Source organism: Phyllopteryx taeniolatus, chromosome 17, assembly GCF_024500385.1.
Source record: "Phyllopteryx taeniolatus isolate TA_2022b chromosome 17, UOR_Ptae_1.2, whole genome shotgun sequence".
Taxonomy (NCBI): domain Eukaryota; kingdom Metazoa; phylum Chordata; class Actinopteri; order Syngnathiformes; family Syngnathidae; genus Phyllopteryx; species Phyllopteryx taeniolatus.
In genome coordinates this window covers 4,724,379-4,746,560 of record NC_084518.1, presented here as the reverse complement: position 1 = coordinate 4,746,560, position 22,182 = coordinate 4,724,379, and the positions used below count along the sequence as shown (strand labels likewise).

The window sequence follows — 22,182 nt, the reverse complement described above, 5'->3', positions numbered from 1 at the left end:
GGGTACCCTCCCTCCGCCTTTGGGTGGGGGGGACGGGTCCTGACTGTTGTTTGTGCCTATGCACCAAACAGCAGTCCAGAGTACCCACCCTTTTTGGAGACCTTGGAAGGGGCGCTGGAGAGCGCTCCCGCTGGGGACTCAATCGTTCTGCTGGGGGACTTCAAGGCTCACGTGTTCAATGACAGTGAGACCTGGAAGGGCGTGATTGGGAGGAACGACCCCCCCTGATGAGAACCCGGGCGGTGTCCTGTTATTGGACTTCTGTGCTCATCACAGCTTGTCCATAACGAACACCATGTTCAAGCATAAGGGTGTCCACACATGCACTTGGCACCAGGACACCCTAGGTTGCAGTTCGATGATCGACTTTGTGGTCGTGTCATCGTACTTGCGGCCGCATGTCTTGGACACTCGGGTGAAGAGAGGGGCGGAGCTGTCAACGGATCACCAGCTGGTGGTGAGTTGGCTCTGATGGTGGGGGAAGATGCCGGTCCGACCTGGCTCCACCGACACGCCTTCCCATGAGGAAGCAGAGTCTGGGTTCTCTGAGGCGGGCTCTCCTATCTCTGGGGTTGAGGTCACCGAGGTGGTTAAAAAGCCCCTTGGTGGCAAGGCCCCGGGGGAGGATGAGATTTGCCCGGAGTTCCTAAATGCTCTGGATGTTGTGGGGTTGTCCTGATTGACACGCCTCTGCAACATCGCGTGGACATCGGGGACAGTGCCTCTGGATTAGCAGACTGGGGTGGTGGTCTCCTTTTTAAAAAGGGGGACCGGAGGGTGTGTTCCAACTACAGGGGGATCCCACTCCTCAGCCTCCCTGGTAAGGTCTATTTGGGGGTGCTGGAGAGGAGGATCCGTCGGGAAGTCGAATCTCAGATTCATGAGGAGCAGTGTGGTTTCCGTCCTGGCCGTGGAACAGTGGACCAGCTCTACACCTTTGGCAGTGTCCTCGTGGGTGCATGGGAGTTCGCCCAACCAGTCTTTTGTGGACTTGGAGAAGGCATTCGACCGTGTCCCTCGGGGAGTCCTGTGGGGGTTGCTTCTGGTATGGAGTACCAAACCCCGAGATACTGGCTGTTCGGTCCCTGTACGACCGGTGTCAGAGCTATAATAAGAGCTATAATAAGCAAAAATAATGATGGTTGTTGTTCAGTCATATTAAAAAAAAACATTTCACAAATTCTGCCAGGGTATGTAAACTTATGAGCACAACTGTACATAAATTGCAGTCATACGTAACCTTGTCATATTGGAATGAAAGTGTAGGCTACACCTTTTTTATAACCACCAGGTGGCGGTGGCATATTAGTATGAAAGTCTACACCTCTCTCATAACCTCCAGACAGCGATGGCATTTTGGAATGAACGTGTACAGCTTTTTCATACACGGCATGCATTTATAAAATGTGAACGTTTTTTTTCAATTTGCCCCTATACCCAAGTATAATGCGCACTATAGACTTGACAATTTTTGGCGGACAAAGATTGCGCATTATACACGGAAAACTACGGTAATTCTGGCAGGGCATTTTGGTTTGGAATTGGTTAATTCCAAGTTAATAACCAGATTCATTTAAATTTGTTAGTTTTGTGGCACGTACACAGCTTTTAAGCACAGGGAGACCATGCAAGCTCCACACAGGAAGGCCTGAGTGAAGATTACAACCCAGAACCTCTTGACTATGAGGCAGATGTTCTTAAGATTATTATTTTACCATGCTCCTGTGACACAGAACAAATACAGTATACACAGTTATGTATTTTTTGTATGTACTTGCATGATAGTAACATTTTAAGTTGTTGAATCCAAACTAACAGTAAAAGTTATTTAGACTTTAATGAGCTCCTTTGCTATGCTATGCTACATGTATTTGTTAATGCTTTGGGAGGTATTCGGTCCATTCCTCACCTTTTCAATCTAACTTCAAAAGAAACATGCCATAAACTAATCAATATTGAACTTTCAATGTTAATAGTTTCCAAATACTGTAAATTGTTCGCATGGCACGTCAAACCACACACACTTTTTAATCCCAAACCAAGAATTTACATGTAGATTTCTTTTCCCCACGAGACTAGGTGCCAAACCTCTCTCATTTCAGCTAGCTGGTGAAATGTTTCTCTATAGCTACATGCAAATTCATGTTTTGTGTTTTAATCACAATCATCATACAATCAACAATAATCAATACCTTCAGGTTTCTTATTAAACATATTATGCCAATCAAATCTTATACATTGATATTAAATATAAGTTTAGAAACGTATGGCTTTAATTCTATCATACCTAGTAAACCTCGGCATGGGTTCTGATGGCGGGTATCGCACAATCTTCCCATTTAGATTTATTTCAGCCTGCAGAGACAGTCACAGCCTAACCTGCACTTGACCCACGTGCGCAGCTCGACTGACGTGAAAAGCAGCACTGTGATGACAACCTCCCAGGCTTTTCTCACTGTCAATAAATAATGGCCGACTTCAAATAAGTGTCTGTCCTACATCGGTTTCTTTTTTTTGAAAACTGGAACCAGTCAAAATGGGGTACATCATATCAATGTGAAATTCCAGACACACAATTTTAAAAAGATTAAGTATTCCTACTTAAGTGGTCACATGAGTGAAACCTCCTATATTGCAAAACATGTCATTGCAAGCCATATGTGTCACATGGTAAAATGTAGAAAATGGAAATGAACTTTACTAAATACTAGGCCTTTCAAATGATAATCTCTTTTTTGCCACCTGGAGTCCACTCCAAAAGTATTGTAACGGCAAGGTCAATTCTTTTTTTCTTCTTCGTTGGCTACTGAAGACATTTGGCTTTCAAATCAAAAGATTAATATGAGACAAAAGTTCAGAATTTCAGCTGAGACAAATGTTCAGAATTTCAGCTTCTTCAGATCCTTTCTCTCTCCATGGCCTTTCCATCACTTTGGTAGAGGTTAATCTTGGTCTCAGGAGTCCATAAAACTTTGTTCCAAAACCTTTTTTGGCTCATCTCTGTAATTCTCTAATTCTTTGCAAAATCCAATCTGGCCTTCCGATTCATTTTGCTGATGAGTGGTTTGCATCTTGTGGTATGGCCTGCATATTTCTTCTCTCATCTTCTGATCTGGAACCCAAATATCCTGAGTTGTTTTAACGCACATAGATGTAAATACCATGAAATAAAAGCTGGAATTCTGAACTTTTGTCTCATATTAATCTGAAACAACAAAAACAGAGGAACAGACCTTGCCGTTTCAATACTTTTGGAGGGGACTCTATATTAATCATGACATGGCTACCGTGTCAATGCCCCACATTCAACATTGCCGGGACGTAGGCACAGGCGGCACATCTTTTGGAATTGGATCCATTTTTTTTTCTTTGTATATCAGTGACCTGGAAATACGTCACTCCCATTTTCTTCCTGCATTGCGCCACAGCGCCAGTAAACAACAGCGGCAAATTCTGGAACAGACTCTGTCAACGGCGGTTTAAGTGACAAAAGGAAACCATTTTTGGACACAGTGTTCAGTCCTGACAGTCCGTTTTATCTGATATGCGTTATATTGGGGTCCGTTTTATCGAGGTTCCACTGTATTTAGTTCACATTCATATCAAGTTAACAAGTTGAGTTTGCTCTGTTGAAGTCTCCAATCATAAGAAGACTGCGGTTGTTTTCTAGTTATCTGCTGTGCCAGAGTTTGCAGCATGCTGTTCACGTGAGCTTGAGGTGGAATGTACATTGACACTGGCGACGATGAAAGAGTAAAACTCATGCAGTGAGTACAACGGCTTAAAGTTCAGAAAGCTTAGAGTTCAGAAACAGAGTCTATATATTTGGACTGCAGTGGTTGTTGAGCACCGTGACATATACTATACCAACATTCTGTAATGCAGAAGCATATTTCGCCACCTTTTCTTTTCTCCATGACGTGGTCCGCTTGTTGAAGTTGGAAGCCGGCAGCGGTTGAGTGCAGTCAAGGATGTGTTCATGGCCAAGTTTCAGAACAGCAAAGAGTGATGGAACGGACAGTCATCGTTGGCTTTTATGAGCAGAGACTTGTCCATTTTGTTGGCCAGAGAGTGTAGATTTGACAGATGAATTGATGAAAGTAGAGTTTGTAGTCCCCGCTGGCAAACCTTCCCCATTACATTGGTGCACTTCCCTCTGCGTTGTCTGTCTCTCTGACAGGCCCCATAGAGAGCAGCTGCTCCTCTGGCTATTTTCTCCAAAAGGTGTGGATTTGTGAAAGTTGGCAAAAAATAGCCCAAAGTAGACAGCTTAATGTTTAGCAAGTCTTCCCTTGTGGAAGTAAGTGGGTCACCAAAACGGAGGAAAGGTTTTTATGGTAGTGCACTACTGAAGCACCTCTGCAGTGCCATCTTGGATGAGGTGTAAAGCTGCAAAGTACTAAACAAAATTCATGATAAAAAAATCTTGAAGCAGTTTTCTGTCTGTTAATACACACTACAGTCATTATAACCCAAGCTGAACTGTATTTATTGCAAGTAAACCTTAATGGTACCGCAGAGTCCTCTAAGGATATTCAAATCATATATCTATTACTAATATATTCATATCCACACTTCTGAAAGTACAGCTCATACACATTATGTAAAATGCGTTTCAAGATATTTACTTTGGTGGTGTAAGATGTTTACGAAAACAAAACAGAGAAATTCTAAATCTCCATCGGCATTGACTGAATGTGTAGTCCAGACTATGTTTTAACACTTGCTCAACAGGTGAAATGTAAATCCTTGTACATCCTGCCTCTTTTGGCATTTTCAACAAGCAAGTCCATCCATCCATTTTCCAAACTGCTGATCCTGTAATGAAGCAAATTTTAATAATGCTTACTCAAAGTTCTTTCACTCCATGTATAAGCGGTGCACTCTCTCCTTTAACACCCGTTGTTCTCCCCTTCTTTCTGTGGTAATGTAACACAGGTGTGGTGTATTCACTTACCCTGTCTGAGTCAAATTCAAACCAGATTGTTCAGTTGCATATCTTGTTGTTACACTTTACAAAGTACCATATTACTGTCAAATTCTGTCAACAGATTTAAATAATTATGGGAAAGGTTGTGTGAGATCAATAGGAAATTCAGTTAGAGAGACCACTGATGACATTAGTCACCACAGTCAGGGCAGGAGTCCTACTGAGATAAGTTCATGTAGTGATTGTTTATTGTTTCGAAAGCAAATCATCAGAGGTGACCTATTGGAAAAGCCACAATCATTAAAGGTTATTGTGACCTCAGGGTAATTACTATGCTCACCAAAGAGAGACACTGATGCTGAGCTACTGCAGTCAAGTAACATGACACCAACATGGTCCATGTGAAGTCACAATACTGGAGGCTACTTCCTGTTTGCAAAATTGGCATACTACACTATCATCAATCCTCTATGGCAGCCCAATAAACCCTAATGTCTCAATGAGGCATTGCTGAGAGAATATGCTAAATAAGTGCTTTGCAGTTTTAATTTCAAAGTGTTATGCACTAGTCCTAACAGGAAGCTGCCCATTTGAAGAAAAATCAAAATGGCAAATAGTGTTCAAAAACTGCAGGGAAATGGAGAATTAATGTACTGTTTTGTTGTTGGTTTGGACCAAGAAACAATGCAATAACATTGCCTGCATGCTTTTTGACAATTGTGCAGACATGCAAACACGAAAGGCATGAAAAAGGTGACCAAAAACAATAAAATAAATAAAATTTAAAAAAAACATTGTAGAGGGGGGGTCTGGGGGGGATCGCCCAGGCTCCCGCAGAGAATGTTTTTGATTTTAACATAAATTAAGCAATCTGGAAGACTCTGTGGAGTACAATGAGGCAAAATAAAAAAATATTTCTTCACGCAGAACAAAAACGTTTATTTACACCGCTCAAGTACATGTTTATGTACAAATTTAGGATTAAAATTAAATTTGCCTCATTTCTTTGCTTTTTTGTTTTGGCCTCCAATTTGAGCCAGGCCCATCTCCACCTGCACCTGATGCCAGCTGTGTCACATGAATAGCATCCTCCTCTTTAAGTGCTCTCATTCTGGAAATGAATTGACTATAATCATTGTTTGTTTCATTTCATTTTTCACTATTACCAACTTCAAAAGGCTAATCCCAAATGAATCTTCCAGGAAAATCTAAGTACATTATTATTCTGTTTTTATTGGCCATTGCTAAATTTGACGTTCGTTCATTCTGTGTTGTGACATAATCCCTAACATTGTTCTGTCGCTTAATACATTTAACTTTAACATCCGTAAACTAATTAGATAAATGTAGGCACGTTTCCTAATTAATACAAGATGTACTAGCGTATCAACTCTTGTCGCCGAAGTTACGTGGGCTTCGCCGTTCCACTGGGACCACAACCCGCAGCACCTCAACGCGAAAATACAAAAGACCAGTGCAATAAATACGACACTGGCTGATCTGATGAGCAAAAATGTTGCTTAAATGTATGAGTAGCAAGAGAGGATATCTCCGCTCCATAGTTGGTTAGAGTAAGCCAAATATTCTACTCAAGTAAGAATACCGTTACTTGACAATAATGTGACTCAAGTAAAAGTAAAAAGTAGTCCTCCAAAAAATTAAGTAAGAGTAAAAAGTACACAGTGAAATAATTACAAGTACTGAGTCAATAGTGAGTTAACTTGTGATTTTTTTTAACCACAGCATGAATATCAACAAAACATTATTAAATATTAAGAGTATTCCTAAATGATTTTCTCCATGAAAATGTCCCAGTGCTTCGTTTGTAGCTATTAGTGTTTAACCGTTTAGAACTGGGATTCTCAAACTTTGAGTCTCGCTAGGGACACCTTACAGTGGAGATATTTTTCCAAGGACCCCTTCATAATTCTAACACCAATTCAACATATTTTCTAGGGGAAAAAAATAAAATCATAACAAACAATATAAATAACAATAAGTTGCTGTTTTCCCCTTTGTTTTATTGCAAAACAATACAATACAATCAAATCAATTTAACTCTTACTAAGCAGACTCATAGTCCATTAGAAAACACATACAGTACAGTACACAAGACAAAAGAAAAGTAGATCAGGAAAATCTTCATATTAAAGACCATAATTAGTTTTTACCCGATAGACCTTACAAAAACCAACGATAATGAAATTCCACCTGCACTTTCAAGTATGCAGGTATTTATTTCACAGTCACGCTGGTTGAGTATTTCACTAAAAGGTTACTGAATCTATTTCTAGCCACTAAATCGGATCGGATTGTTCTAAATGAACCAACATCGTTCTTGAATGGAATCGCAACCACGGATCGTGATACGAAACGAATCATTGCTAAAACAAATGGTTACACCCCTAGTTCCTTCCAACCAGAGGGAGATAAATTAAAATAGAACTGCTGACATATAAACTGTGGTCAGCCACAGGAAGCAATATTTTTCTCATTCTGTCCAGAGTAACTTTGTATCCAAAGAGCTTCAATTAAACTGCAAACACACGTTAAACTGTCAAAATTACAGTCAGTGCATTTGCGTTTCTATCTCTGTGGTTGTGGCTTCAACATAGGTTTTGTGTAATGCACCAATCGACCCAAAAATATGGGCCGATGAGAAGTGTTCCAATTGGAACAGCAACAGGCGGTCTCAACTGCTGACTAACAATTTGGAGATAGGACATTTGAGGGTGGGCGGCACGGTGGAAGACTGGTTTGCATAGCTGCCTCACCGAACTGAGGACCCGGGTTCAAATCCGGTCTCGCCTGTGTGGAGTTTGCATGCTCTCCCTCTAGTTTCCTCCCAGATCCCCAAAACATGCACGGTAGGTTAACTGAATACTCATAATTGTCTGTAGGTGTGAATGTGAGTACAAATGGTTGTTTGTCTACATGTGCCCTGTGCCCTGTGCCCCCAGTTAAGGGTGTGCCCCGCCTCTCCTCCAGAGTTAGCTGAGATAGGCTCCAGCACGCCCGCGACCCAAGGAGAATAAGCGGTATGGAAAATGGTTGGATGCATGGACATTTGATGGTCAAATCTATCATTGTTGTTTGTGTCATTCACAGCCCCAACACTGGCTTTTTCAACTTTTGGGGATCTGCAAAATGCTGAATGTGATTCAACAACAGTCCTGTATGTTTTCCTAATTTAGTTTTGAGTCAGCTGGGATAGGCTCCAGCATGCCCACGACCCTAGTGAGGATAAGCAGTTCTGAAAATGAATGAACGAATGAATGGTTTTGTCACAAAACACATCCAATAAGTGAAAATGCACCAAAAGCAGAAGACCGTTTCTTTTGCTCCGGAGAAACAAAGAGTGCAGATTTAGTTGGTGTTGCCAAAAGAACAGTAAAAAGAACAATTGGTGAAAGAGCTAAAAGAGAAGCAAGGACTGACTCCTCTTTACAGTGCAAAGAAAATGTTCGTTGTGGCCGGTATCGTTGATCCCAGGGATGAGGCCCGTGTGTCGTATACACAACAGTGTTTGATCCAGCCTACCCAAAAAAGCAAAATCTTCGAGGAACTAAAAATTGCAAAAACCTTCACGAAGAAATGAACATAATTCATACAGTAACAAACTGGTTAGATTTTCGCAAATTTGTCAAAATGCTTTTGAAGGACTAAAATGGACTCAATAGGAAAAACATGCCCCACCCCTCATCTAGGCACATCATTTGACCCTATCTCGCAATTGTATTGTCCGCTATAGAAGTTCTAAAATAATTTTGACATATAACACAGTTTGAGTGATGAACTGATCTGAGCTCTTTTGTCAGAGAGCTCTATGAGCTATTGGCAAGAAAACAAGTCCAGAAATCAGGGATATTAACCACAAACCACGCAAAACAAATAAATAGCCACCTTGGAAGTCTTCTTTTTGAGTTGGTATTTACCTTAACATCAAGTTTAACTACAAATGCATGGACCTGGATGACCACATTGTATCCCACCAGGCACACGCAAAGTTTTACCATTTTGGTTATAGTTTGCAGTGATGCACAACTGCACTGCATCATACTGAGAGCTTGTACAGTATATGTAATACATTGACCCGTTCATGGAGAGAGCTAAATGACTAAAATATTAGAGAAACTTCTCATTCTGATGCATTGCCCTTCAAGATCAGAGGCAGTCTTTTTTTTGTAACCACGCCGCATAAATGCACACTATCCACAAAAACATCCACGGACAGACAACTATTCATAGTATCCCCATGGGCTTCCTACGTTGGGATACAATTAGCCTCACTTATTTTCTCACTGTGTCCCACCGACACACCTTGCCATGAAGAATCAGAGTCTGGATTCTCTGAGGCAGGCGTTCCTATTTTTGGTGCTGAGGTCACTGAGATGCCAAGGCCCCAGTGGTAGATGAGATTCGCCCGGAGTTCCTAAAGACTATGGATGTTGTGGAGCTGTCCTGGTTGACACACCTCTGCAACATTGTGTGGACATCGGGGACAGTACCTCTGAATTGGCAGACTGGGGTGGTGGTCCCTCTTTTTAAAAAAGGGGAACAGAGGGTGTGTTCCAACTACAGGGGGAATCACACCCCTCATCCTCCCTGGTAAGGTCTATTCAGGGGTGCTGGAGAGAAGGGTCCGTCGGGAAGTCGAATCTCAGATTCAGGAGGAGCGGTGTGGTTTGTGTCCTTCTAGGCACAGCCTAGGCGTAGAGGGGGTTCGGTGGCCTAAGTATTGCATCTTTGCTTTTTGCGGATGATGTGGTTCTTTTGGCTTCATCAAGCCGTGATCTCCAACTCGCACTGGAGCCTTGTGTGAAGCTGCTGGGATGAGAATCAGCACCTCCAAATCTGAGACCATGGTCCTCAGTCGGAAAAGGGTGGAGTGGCCTCTCTGGGTTGGGGATGAGATCCTTCCCCAAGTGGAGGAATTCAAGTATCTTGGGGTCTTGTTCACGAGTGAGGGAAGAATGGAACGGCAGATCGACATGCGGATCAGTGCAGCTTCTGCAGTGATGCAGACTTTGTATCGGTCCGTTGTGGTGAAGAAGGAGCAAAGCCAAAAGGCAAAGCTCTCTCTTTACCGGTCGATGTATGTTCCTACCCTCACCTATGGTCACAAGCTGTGGGTTGTGACCGAAAGAAAGAGATCCCGGATAAAAGCGGTCGAAATGAGTTTCCTCCGCAGGGTGTCCGGGCTCTCCCTTAGAGATAGGGTGAGTAGCTCGAGGAAGTTGCTGGGGAGCGGGAAGTCTGGGCTTCCCTGCTAAAGCTGCTGCGACCTGCCCAAAGAACACATTCACTCCCATTTACGCAGTGTGCCTGAACACACCTTGCGCTCTCAAGTAGCTGTGACGTGCCTGCCGTGAAATGGCAGCCTTGGCCGCACTGAATCGGTTGTCAAATACGGTGTTCATCCCCCGACATATACAGGTTCGTATGTAGTGTGTTCAGCCGTGGTTTGGCCGGGAAGTCCCCAACAAAACCTGGCACTGAATGAAAATTAACTGACGTTTGAAAACCGTTCACAGGCGTCAGAATGTGCGCGTTCTCAGTAACGTTCATCAGGCAGAAATGAACTAATTTCAGTTCACGTTTGCCCAAAATAAACTTTTGTCCATTGAACTCATTCAATAAATTTCAGGTCAGGACTTTGACTAGGCAACTCGAAAGTCTTCATTTTGTTCTTCTTCAGCCATTTAGAGGTGAACTTGCTGGTGTGCTTTGGATCATTGTCCTGCTGCTAGTTCGTTTCAGCTTGAGATCACAAACAAATGGCCGGACATTCTCCTTGAGGATTCTTTGGTAGGCAGCAGAATTCATAGTTTCATTTATCACAGTCTTCCAGGTCCTGAAGCAGCATAACAGCCCCAGACCATTACTACCACCACAATATTTTACTGTTGGTATGATGTTCTTTTTCTCAAATGCGGTGTTTCTTTTACGCCAGATGTAATGGGACACACGCTTTCCAAAAAGTTAAACTTTTGACTCGTCAGACCACAGAGTATTTTCCCAAAATGCTTTGGGATCATCAAGATGTCTTTTGGCAAAACTGAGAGGAGCCTAATGTTTTTTGCTCAACAGTGGTTTTCGTTTTGGAGCATTTTTGCCCAGTTGCTTTCTTATGGTGGTGGAGTCATGAACAGTGACCTTAACTGAGGTAAGTGAGGCCTGCAGTTTGGATGTTGTTGTGGGGTCTTTTGTGGCCTTTTGGATGAGTTGTCACTGTACTCTTGGGGTCATTTTGGTCGGCCAACCACTCCTGGGAAGGTTCACCACTGTTCTATGTTTTCGCTATTTGTGGATAATGGCTCCCACTGTGGTTTGCTGGAGTCCCAAAGCTTTCAAAATGGCTTTGTAGCCTTTTCCACACTGATAGATTTCAGTTACTTTCTTTCTCATTTGTTACTGAATTTCTTTAGATCTCGGCATTATGTCTAGTTTTCAATGATCTTTTGGTCGACTTCACTTTGTCAGGCAGGTCCTATTTAAGTTATTTCTTGATTGAGAACAGGTGTGGCAGTATCAGGCCTGGGTGTGGGTAGAGAAATTGATCTTGGGTATGATACACCACAGTTATGTTTTAACAAGGGGGGCAATCACCTATTCACACAGGGCCATGTAGGTTTGGATTTATTTTCTCCCATAATAATAGAAACTGTCATTTAAAAAGTGCATTTTTTGTTTACCTGTGCTGTCTTATAATATTTAAATTTGTTTGATGGAAAACATTTAAGTGTGACAAACATGTAAAAAAAAAATAAGAAATCAGGAAAGGGCAAACACTTTTCCACATCACTGTATGCCGCCGTACGGCTACTGTTCTGCTAGTAAGGAACATAAACAATCTTACTGGTTCCTACGAAGACGCAGGTCTGTGTTACAATGATTACATGTCGTGGTGCTCACCTTGCAATTCAGTTTTTTCTTACATTTTTCTTCTCTTCGTCATCCCTATGGTCGTTGCCATGTCGCCATGTTCCCTTTCCGTCAACTAAATAGCTCAGCTTTCTCCTCCTCTTTACAGCGCGCAGCGACGTAAGCGCATTGTGCCAGATTAACGTTCATGCGTACCTTGTCCTTCACAAAAAAATAAATGGTTCCCCGAGACAGAAAATTACGGAAGCATTAAGTACTCAATATACCAGAATACTCTTTGGAGCCTTACAAATATTAAACTTGCACTATTACGCCCTCTTAAACACAACCACACACCCTTGCACTTAGTGTAAATTGCACCTCTTTGTGGTGATGGACAAACCAACAAGTAAACCATAAAATCTGGAAATTCAATTATACGAACTGAAGTGGAATTCCAATAAATCTTTGGAACTCTCATAATTACAGCACACTGGCGGCTTCAATACATACAGTTTATATGTTCAAAATTTGAAACCAAAAATCTGTGACATACACTTCAAACTATGGTATAGGTTCTGCTTATTAAATGGATTGTCTGTCACATGGTAAATGGAATGTAAATGACTACACAGACCACTGCTTCACCTTCATTCAATGAGTCAGCATTGGCACAACAGCTAAGTTTTGTCAGAGTGACAAAATAAACAGCATGCCCAAGATGCACAAACCCCTAACCAGAGTGGAAAAAGCTGTTTTGGGAAAAAGGTCACATTTGTTTTTCCACCAGGAACTAACCGTGGTGGTTAGTTATAATGGATAGTAGAAGATAATAGTGGATGAAAGCTGTAGCTAAGAACAAAGAAGGACCACGCAGGGTGTCAAGGAGCATTAAAACAGCCTGTAGGTTTGGTAAAAAGACGGCTAGATCAAGGTATTTCGGAAAACCACTGGAAACCACTATTTTTTGACTTATGTAAATATGACTTATGTAAAATTCATCCATTTTCTACACCGCTTATCCTCACTAAGGTCACTCATTGAAAATATGTGGCGCATTATGAAGCGCATAACACGACATTGGAGATCTGAGACTGTTGAGCAACTCAAGTTATAAGTCAAGCAAGAATGGGAAATCATTTCCCCTAGAAAAGATTTAATAATTAGTGTCCTCAGTTTCCAAATGCATATTAGTGTTGTTAAAAGGAAAAGTGATGCAACACAGTGGTTTATCAGTTTGAACATTATCTTGTCTTTGTAGTGGATTGAAAATGATTTGGAAATCACCCTACCTTCATTGGACTTGTGTTTTGTATATAGATTGGTTCCTCAGAGTACAAATATGGTCTTTTTTGTCAGATTTAATTCTTCCCATAGTAATGCAAGGAGCTGGTCAAGTTTCTCGTCACACATCTACTGCAAACCCAGGATCAAAGTTTGTGCTCTCAACCCATGATGGTGGGGGTGAGGTAATTAAAGGGCAAGCCGTTAGGAGTGTTTCAGGTAATGCCAGAGTATGCGACAATTCTAATTCAGCACAACTATAACAGATTATTATTATTTTCTTTTTAAACATGATACATGAACTGCTATAAAATCCTTAGAGTACGCCTTTCACTTCACAGCATTCATGTAAAACAGTTAAATGGAGGGTGTGCAATTAATTATTAAGAGCTATCGAGGAAGATTATCAATTTTCTGTTGTCTTTTGAAAAGGAAACTGAAAATTGCTTTTACTTGGACCTGATGCATAATTTTGCAATTCCGGTCTTGCAAATGATGTGCTATTTCTAACTGTTTCTGTAACATACATAAACACTCAACAGATTGGATTATTGCAAGCCTTGTCTGACATATGGTGTCTGGAGAGCCTTACTTTGGGGGCCTGGTAAACAAAAAGTGTAAAGTAATGTGGGGTGCATTATGACGTGAGGAAATTATATTAAAAAGAACCAAAGCTATAACTGTGCATTTTTTCCATTTCTGTTTTCCCGCGATCTTTCTTAGGAATGCACTCAAAAGTGAGTCATGAAACACAAGACTCAGCTGGACACAGAAAGGGAAACCTGGAATAGTTCAATAGTCTAGAAAAGTCCTACTAAGGCTGTCAAGCCCCGCCTTTTCCTCTCAGAAGTAGTGAAAATGGTGATAAATGCTTCAGACATTCCAAGGTAGATCTCTCCTCAAGGAGCAATGCTTTAGGGATCAAATAGCACATTGTTGTGTTGTTTCCCACATATGTACACTACTAGAGTTCCTGGGAACAAAAATTAAAACCTAGTTTGTACAATAACTTGTATTGTTTATAAGTGATAACTTAATTGATAGTAACTAGTGAAAACACTAAATCTGTCACAGTCAGGTAATCAAGTCAATTAATTCTGTTGTGCAGAAGACTAACAACCTATCATTTACACACTTTCAAATTCACAGGTTCATTGCTTAATTAGGTAAACACAGAACATAAAACCTTGACATGTTCGCCACTTTGCCCTTGCTACCTGGTGTCCCCACCAATGGGGAGAATGCCAAGAAAAATCACCACCGCAAGCCCTGCAATAGGTATGCTCCTTGATTTAAAACCGTTCATTCCACGATCCTGAATTTCTCTGTTTTGTGGTGTATTTCATTCACATCAGCTGCTGTTTTTTTTTGTGTGTTTTTTTTTTTTTAAACATTCAAAAAAGTAAGTTTGGCTTACAGCCACAAACAAAAGTTCAATCTTTGAAAACTCAATGACATACTCTGTCAAAGGGCTGATACAAGATGAAATTAAATGTCATCAAACCAGTGAAGGATTGAGAACAAGGTCATACCTTATAGATTATTACAAATATACAGAAATCGCATATGTGGTAGACATCACTTTCAGTTCTACATTTCATTCTTACTCATTTTCCAAGGTCATACTAACAACTTTCAAAATTACCTAACTGGGAAATAACTCAGGGCAATAAGCTCTTATTCTGCTTGTTCTTACTAGACTTTCCTATGAGTAATAGCCATTTTTATAGATCCACAATTGCCACTGTTAATTGCCGATGGTGCCCGGACATAGACACTAGACCACCAGCATGGCATTCTGCCTGGATATCATGGTGTGAAATTGCCCTAAGAACGTGGATGACTTTCCTCAGTAGACAGAAACAAAGATGAACCCTGCGCTGACCCGCTTAGCCAACAACAGATTTGCTGTGTTTTAGTCCCCAATACTTGGTTTCCTGTGCCTGAGGCCCACAAAATATATCATGTTTGGTGACTGAGAACTGATTGTGCTTAGCCCATTCTCCTGAAAACTAGGATATTTTGTATAGCATCATTGTCCTTTAATCAGACCCACATGCCCGTTTCACAACAATGCAGTCAACTACTAAATGGAACAGGGAATAACAAAGTAAGTATATGCCAACAGGGATAAGGTTGATGTGGCAGTTATCCTCTGTAGTCAGCCATGATAACTTGACAAATTTGTGTGTGTCAAAGGGGTCATGGTTCAACTTACTAAAATATGAAATATTAGTTTCTTAGTAAATACATGAATAAAAACTCCTGGTTTATTAAAAAAAGAACAGTCTTACAGTATTTGCCAGGTCAGCATTGCAAATGAGAATCTGTTTGCAATTGTCTTACCTGGATAAATAAAGATGAAGTAAAACAAAATTTTAAAAATGAGTGCCACACATGCATGGCAAATTTTACAGTTCTTATTAGAAAATAGGTTTGAAGTGGCTAGATTTCAGCCCAAATAGTCCTTGTAGATTTTCTTAACTTGTTAAATACAAATGAACCCAAGTGGCAAAGTGACAGCATGTTAAAACCTAGCTAGTATCCTCTGTTTTAAGAATGAGTGAAAAAAAGAGCAAAGTACTGTTATATAAAAAAGTGATACCAATTGACAATGGTCAGTGGTGCAGGGAAAATTCAAATCATTGCTGCACAGTTGAAGATAATATCTAAATTTGAAGATGAACTTCATCTTTACCTTAAATTTGCAGGCAGTAAGTTAACAGCTTTATTTTAAGGCTTTTGGCACACATTATTTTGGACAGCACAAGCTTACTTTCTTTGAACTCTGATCTCACACAGAACACCTTTCCTTTCCACAATTTGCCAAAATAGCGAAAAGGTGAATTTGACCAATTCCATTGGACCATGTACCAATCCTGCATGATGCATTTCAAATTTGACTGAACCTCCAGTATATTATGGCCCTTCAACAATTGTGCAGCTTAAGAGCAGATCTAGTAAATCTTTTCATTATTATATTATATGGAGCGGCTCGCAGCAGAGTGTGAAGGGATGAGAATCAGCACCTCCAAATCCGTGACCAGGGTCCTCAGTCAGAAAAGGGTGGCGTGCCCGCTCCAGGTCGGGAATGAGATCCTTCCCCAAGTGGAGGAGTTCAAATATCTTGTCTTGTTCACGAGTGAGTGAAGAATGGAATGGGAGATCGACAGGCGGATCGGTGCGGCGTCTGCAGTGATGCAGACTTTGTATCGGTCCGTTGTGGTGAAGAAGGACCTAAGCCGAAAGGCAAAGCTCTCTATTTACCAGTCGATCTACGTTCCTACCCTCACCTATGGTCGGTCACAAGCTGTGGGTCGTGACCAAAAGAACAAGATCCCGGATACAAGCGGCCGAAATGAGTTTCCTCTGCAGGGTGTCCGGGCTCTCCCTTAGAGATAGGGTGAGAAGCTCGGTCATCTGGGAGGGGCTCAGAGTAGAATCGCTGCTCCTCCGCATTGAAAGGAGCCAGATGAGGTGGCTCGGGAATCTGTTTAGGATGCCTCGTGGACGCCTCCCTGGTGAGGTGTTCCGGCCACATCCCACCGGAGGACAACCCAGGACACGCTGGAGAGACTACATCTCTCAGCTTGCCTGGGAACGCCTCGGGATCCCCTCGGAAGAGCTGGAGGAAGTGGATGGGGAGAGGGAAGTCTGGGCGTCCCTGCTAAAGCTACTGCCCTTGCGACCAGACCTCGGATAAGCGGAAGAAAATGGATGGATGGACTAAATTTATTTTTTTCAATATACGGGTATATAGACAAACAAGCATTCCTATGGGAAATAGTATTAATTGATCTAACATGCATGTTTCTGGAATGTGGGAGGAAATCAGGAAAATATACAAAAGCAACAGAACATTCAAACTCCATACAGAATGGTCCGAGCTGATAGTCGCACCCAGAAAACAAGGAAAAGATATAATTACAATTCAATCCTAAAGTTACTGTGGATTAATGTTTGATATGATGTGAAATTATATGCATTTGATTAACATGGCTTCATCCCATCCCACCTCAATTTGATGACTTTTCCTGCTGTCTTCAAAATGCAAGTACGCATAGTGGAGTTTGTGTGCATGTATGCGTGTGTGTGTGTGTGTGCGCGCACGTGCGTGTTTGTGTGGCCCGTGTTCAGTAGAGGCCTTGTAGTCGTGGGCCTGTGAAGTCCTTTGAGACTCTTTTGTGATTAAAGACTAGACAAATAAACTTGACTTGATATGTCTGGATAAGGGGAAAAAAGAAATTCATAAGATGCCAAATTATTGAAGTAAATTAAGATCTCGGGTTTAATAAAGTTGGAATACCACTACTTTGTTTTTAATTTGTCTCTATTAATTTTGGAAAGGTACTGTCATGTTTTGATTAATTACGTATATAGATTTCATGTTTCATTTAAACGACATCATCAGTGCAATTAATGCATTTCCTCTGTTAAATGTTGTCATGTGATTTGCACTCATTGAACTGGACGTGTTGATATTTCACCTGAGCGATGTTCTTGTTGAGCAAGTAGACACCATATTCAAAATGAAATCGCTCTCCTCGGGGGTACAAAGGGAATCTGTGAATGACAGGAGAAAAAAAACTATTGAAGACTCTTCAGCAACTCTTCTGCTAATTTATGGTCTGCAAGAAAAGCTGACACCTTCAAACAAATACTTGTAAGCCAACCAAGTATAGATATAGATACTGCTATAGCTATAGTATACCTACAACCAAACACTGTATAACTATTTTACATTTCACAATGTAGGCCAATTGCACCGCGCTACAGGATTGCGGCTTGCTTGCAAGTTTTTAATATGAGGGAATCAAAAGTATGTTGTTCTGCAAATAATTCTTCATGTTGTTGAAAGTTTCAGTTCATCTAGCCAGCAGCGTTTACTCTGCAACTATGAGCCAACTATGAGCCTCATTATTGCCTCCCCAACAGCTTGTTAAACTGAAAAATCAAACTGAAGGTGGAAGAGTCCAAACAAACTGATCATTCATACCATTTCCAACAAATAGAAGCTTTCCTATCTATATAGTGGGAAAATCCCATTGGTGCCAGCCAGATGTTTCAGCCAGTGCTGTACAAAGGGCGCCTCTGAGGAATATGCTGACATTCAGAGCTGGAAAATTGTCTTTGCCACCAGGAATTTAAGGCTGGAGTCATCCCTTTCTGTTATTACATGCATATATCTCGCTCAGTACACTATAATGGGACACAGGGAAAGAACCTCCACAGAGTGGGTGTGGTTTCGGTCTGATAAAGCTCTGGACCAGCTCTACAACCTCGGCAGGGTGCTCGAGGGTGCGTGGGAGTTCGCCCAACCAGTCTTGTGGACTTTGTTTTGTGGACTTGGAGAAGGCGTTCGACCGTGTTCCTCGGGGAGTCCTGTGGGGGTGCTTCGGGAGTATAGGGTGCCAAACCACCTGATACGGGCTGTTCGGTCCCTGTACGACCGGTGTCAGAGCTTGGTCCGCATTGCCGGCAGTAAGTCGGACTCGTTTACGGTGAGGGTTGGACTCTCCACCGGGGCGGAGACCCCGGGGACGACCCAGGACACGCTGGAGAGACTACGTGTCTTGACTAGCCTGGGAACACCTCAGGATCCCCACAGAAGAGCTGGAGCAAGTGGCTGGGGAGAGGGAAGTCTGGGCGTCCCTGCTAAAGCTACTGGCCCCGTGACCCAACCTCGGATAGGCGATAGAAACTGGATGGATGGAAGCTCACACATGCAGATTTGCACCAACACACTTTTGAAGACCTTCAACAATCTTCACAGTCAAATATTTGTCCTATCTAAACTCCCCCTTCAAATGGTTGACCTTAACTTTGAGACCTAAACCTAAACCTCTCAAGTTCAACCCAAAAAAGAAATGTGCTTTTACCTTTATAACAATGGTAGTGTAAGGTCTACATCTGTGATATTTATCACTTTTTAACCACATCTTTTACTGCACGTCAATCACTGTTATTGACACAACTAAAGCATATCCAGTGCTTAAAAAAAATACGCTGTTTATGTTTGACTTCCTGTGTCCGCGGTAGATGTCTGTCAGCTCTTTATTTGCCAATTAAATCGCTGCCCACAAACCTTTTTTTCCCCCCCCCATTAGCCACATGCCATTTTTTCCCCCGCATTGCATGACCATATCAGAAGGTGGTGTATATTAGTGTACCTGGTTGCAAGCAAAAAAAAATTTCCCCCAATTGTATACAGCACATACATACATTTCAAAAGCTGTATAATGGTTCACCGAGAGTATTTCTCTTAAGATTTAGTGTCTTGCTGTTGGAAGACAACTGAGGGTCATGGACAGTAAAAGTGTGGTGATGGATCACCCTCACTTGATTGGTGCCCTATTTTCAACAGATTGCATCATTGTCATTTAAAGCTCCTCAAGATACAACAGTTTGTCAAAAGCTTTATATTTTTCTGACTGACCAACACAAAGGCATCATTCACACGTGTTCATGTGTTAGCAGGCATGTGAGTGTGCATGTCTCCATATAAGCGGGCACTGTTGTAAGCCTCCTTTCTGTGCTTCTGTGGCTTCCCCCAGGGTTCAGGTCTTTTGTTAATCCCGTGCGAGAGCAAATGGGGTCTCTCTTCTCCCTTTTACCATGACATATAGGTGCCTGAGGCAGGGGTGAGAATAGGAAAAAATGAGAGACTTTACTGGTCTCTTCTGTCTGTTAGGAGATCATGCTAATAGCAATTTAAAGTTGAATAGCTGGTGACGATTCAGCTGTTCCTGTAGCCTGTTAATTGTCTGATTTAATCCCCCAAATTTCAGAAAGCATATATTTGATAACAAGCGTATTCATGCATTTTAACTCTCAGTACAATTGCCACTTCACGCTTGACATCATGAACTTCAGCATTGGCCACTTTGGCATTTACCCTAAGAGTTTGTCAGACAGTTTCAGGGCCTGTCTGTCAATCAAATCAATCAGTCAAACTTTATATGCAAGCGTTTTTCATACAAAAAATAACCCCAGAGCGTCCGGACACTTCAGGCTTACATTTAGTACTCATGCCTACCTGTACACACAAAGAAATATTTATAAGGGGACAGTGTGGAGAATTTACTTTTTAATTGCTTGTATACAACAAGTTTGGAGTACTTGCTGGCTCATTAAGTATGACATTAAACAACCAAGTAAATCTTTTGTTAGCTGCTTATTTCCCAAAATTTGTGAGCGAGCCGTTCTGAATTTTGCAGGATTGTGACATTACAATTTACTTAATACGCTAATACTCCAGCCGTGACTTGGCAGCTAGGCTGTTTGAAGATCTGCCATTTTCAAATAGTTTGATGGAAGTGCTAAATTGTCAAAGCCCAAATGTAAGCCGAGTTATGGTGTTGCACAAATTAGTGATAGCTAACAGTGTTATCAGCCTTAAATTTTGATGTGCGCCACATACTACTACTAATTCATTTTATTCATAGGCGCTGTTCAAGCTACACAACATCACTGTACAAACATAGTTAAAAGAGATCAAACAATACATAAAATAAAACAAATTAAAATGGCAAATGATATGGGACATGTAAAAGTGAATAAGCAATCCGGAATAGGTGTGTCTTGAGTTTGGATTTGAAGAGTGTTAATGAGTTTGTGGTTTGGAGGTAAGGCAGTCGAGAGTTCCAAAGATGGAGGGCAGAGCGGCTGTGGGCTCTGTCCCCAATGGTGAACAGACGGGCAGAAGGGACGGTGAGGTGGATGGAGGACGAAGATCTGAGAGTGGGAGGGTATGGCAACATGAAGGAGGTCAGATCAGTATTTTACACTGGATGCGGTATTGGACAGGGTGTGGAGTTGTTGCTTTGTTGGCTGGAGTGATGTGGTAAGTAGAGGGCATCTTTGTGATATGGGCGGCACAGTTCTGGAGAAGCTGTAATTTTTGTAGTGACTTGTGGTGGAGACCAAACAGGAGAGAGTTGCAATAATCCAGATGGGAAGTGAAGAGGCAATGAACAAGGACATCAGCAGTGTAGGGGGTGAGGGATGGACAGAGGTGATTGATGTTTCGTAAGTGAAAGTATCTGGACGATGTTTGTGTGTCCTTGGAAGGAGAGTGTGGTGTTGAGAGAGACTGGAGTGACATTTGGTATGCACCCATTTATTCAGGTCTCGCCACAACATTTCAATTGGATTAAGGTCTAGACTTTGACTGTGCCAATTAACAATATGAAATCTCGTTCTCTGTTGCCTTTCCTTTTTACTTTTGCTGGAATTCTTTGGGTGCGATTGGCAGGCGACCAGTTCAGGGTTTACCCCGCCTCTCGCTCAGAGTCAGCATGGATAGGCTCCAGCACTCCCGCCATCTTAGTGAGGATATGCTGTTCAGAAAATGGATGGATGGATGGATGAAATGCTTTGGTTCATTGTCTTTTGTTTAATCCATTTCCATCCCAGCTTCAACTCCCTAAATGATGGCAGTAGATTCTGGTCAAGAATGTCTTAATACGCCTGGAAATTCATGGCGCTTAAGATACGATGGAGTCGCCAAGGTCCACAAGTTGAAAAGCAGCCCCAGATCTTCATATTTCCACCACCATGCTTAATCGTCCTTCATATGCAGTGCTGGCTTTCCTCTGAACATGGTGGTTTTGATTGTGAACATATAATACTATTTTTGACTCGTCAGACCTCTGGGTTGTCAAAGTACTCTCTGGCAAAATTAAAATGGGCAGACTGGTTCTTTTTTGGGAGCAGATGGTTCCATCTAGAAATGCTCACATGAATGTCAGGGCCATTCAATTTTCAGCTAATAGTAGACTCATGCACATTTATCCGAGGTGCTACCAGAGAGCTCTGCAACTCTCAATAGGTGATGTCTGCGTCAGCCTTTACCTATTTTTCCCCCCCTGGTGTTTCTGGGTGATAGTTTTGATGGGTGTCTAACTTTGGCAGAGTTGTCTGTCATGTTGAAGACTGTCCATTTGTAAATTATTTATCTTACAGTGGATGGATGGAGCTGGAATCTTTCGAGAATGGTCTGACAGCCCTCCTGAGATGGATGGGCTGTCAATACCCTCTTCATTTTCACGGCTATTTCCTTTGCTCTTGGTTTTGTTGATTTATGTAGGACCACAGTTGGTTTG

At 41.8% G+C, this 22,182-nt stretch overlaps 1 protein-coding gene across 5 annotated transcripts in view; it reads right to left on the bottom strand.

Annotated features, from left to right (window-relative positions):
* Positions 1-22,182, bottom strand: part of uvrag (UV radiation resistance associated gene) — a 95,553-nt gene that overhangs the window by 32,549 nt on the left and 40,822 nt on the right. For all 5 annotated transcript variants that reach the window (XR_009785090.1, XM_061751252.1, XM_061751251.1 and 2 more), the window contains one exon: positions 17,566-17,641. Coding sequence is in view for 4 of the 5 variants with exons in the window: in XM_061751252.1 (XP_061607236.1) it covers positions 17,566-17,641 (76 nt within the window). In the remaining variant the exon portion in view is untranslated. The remainder of the gene's footprint in view (positions 1-17,565; positions 17,642-22,182) is intronic.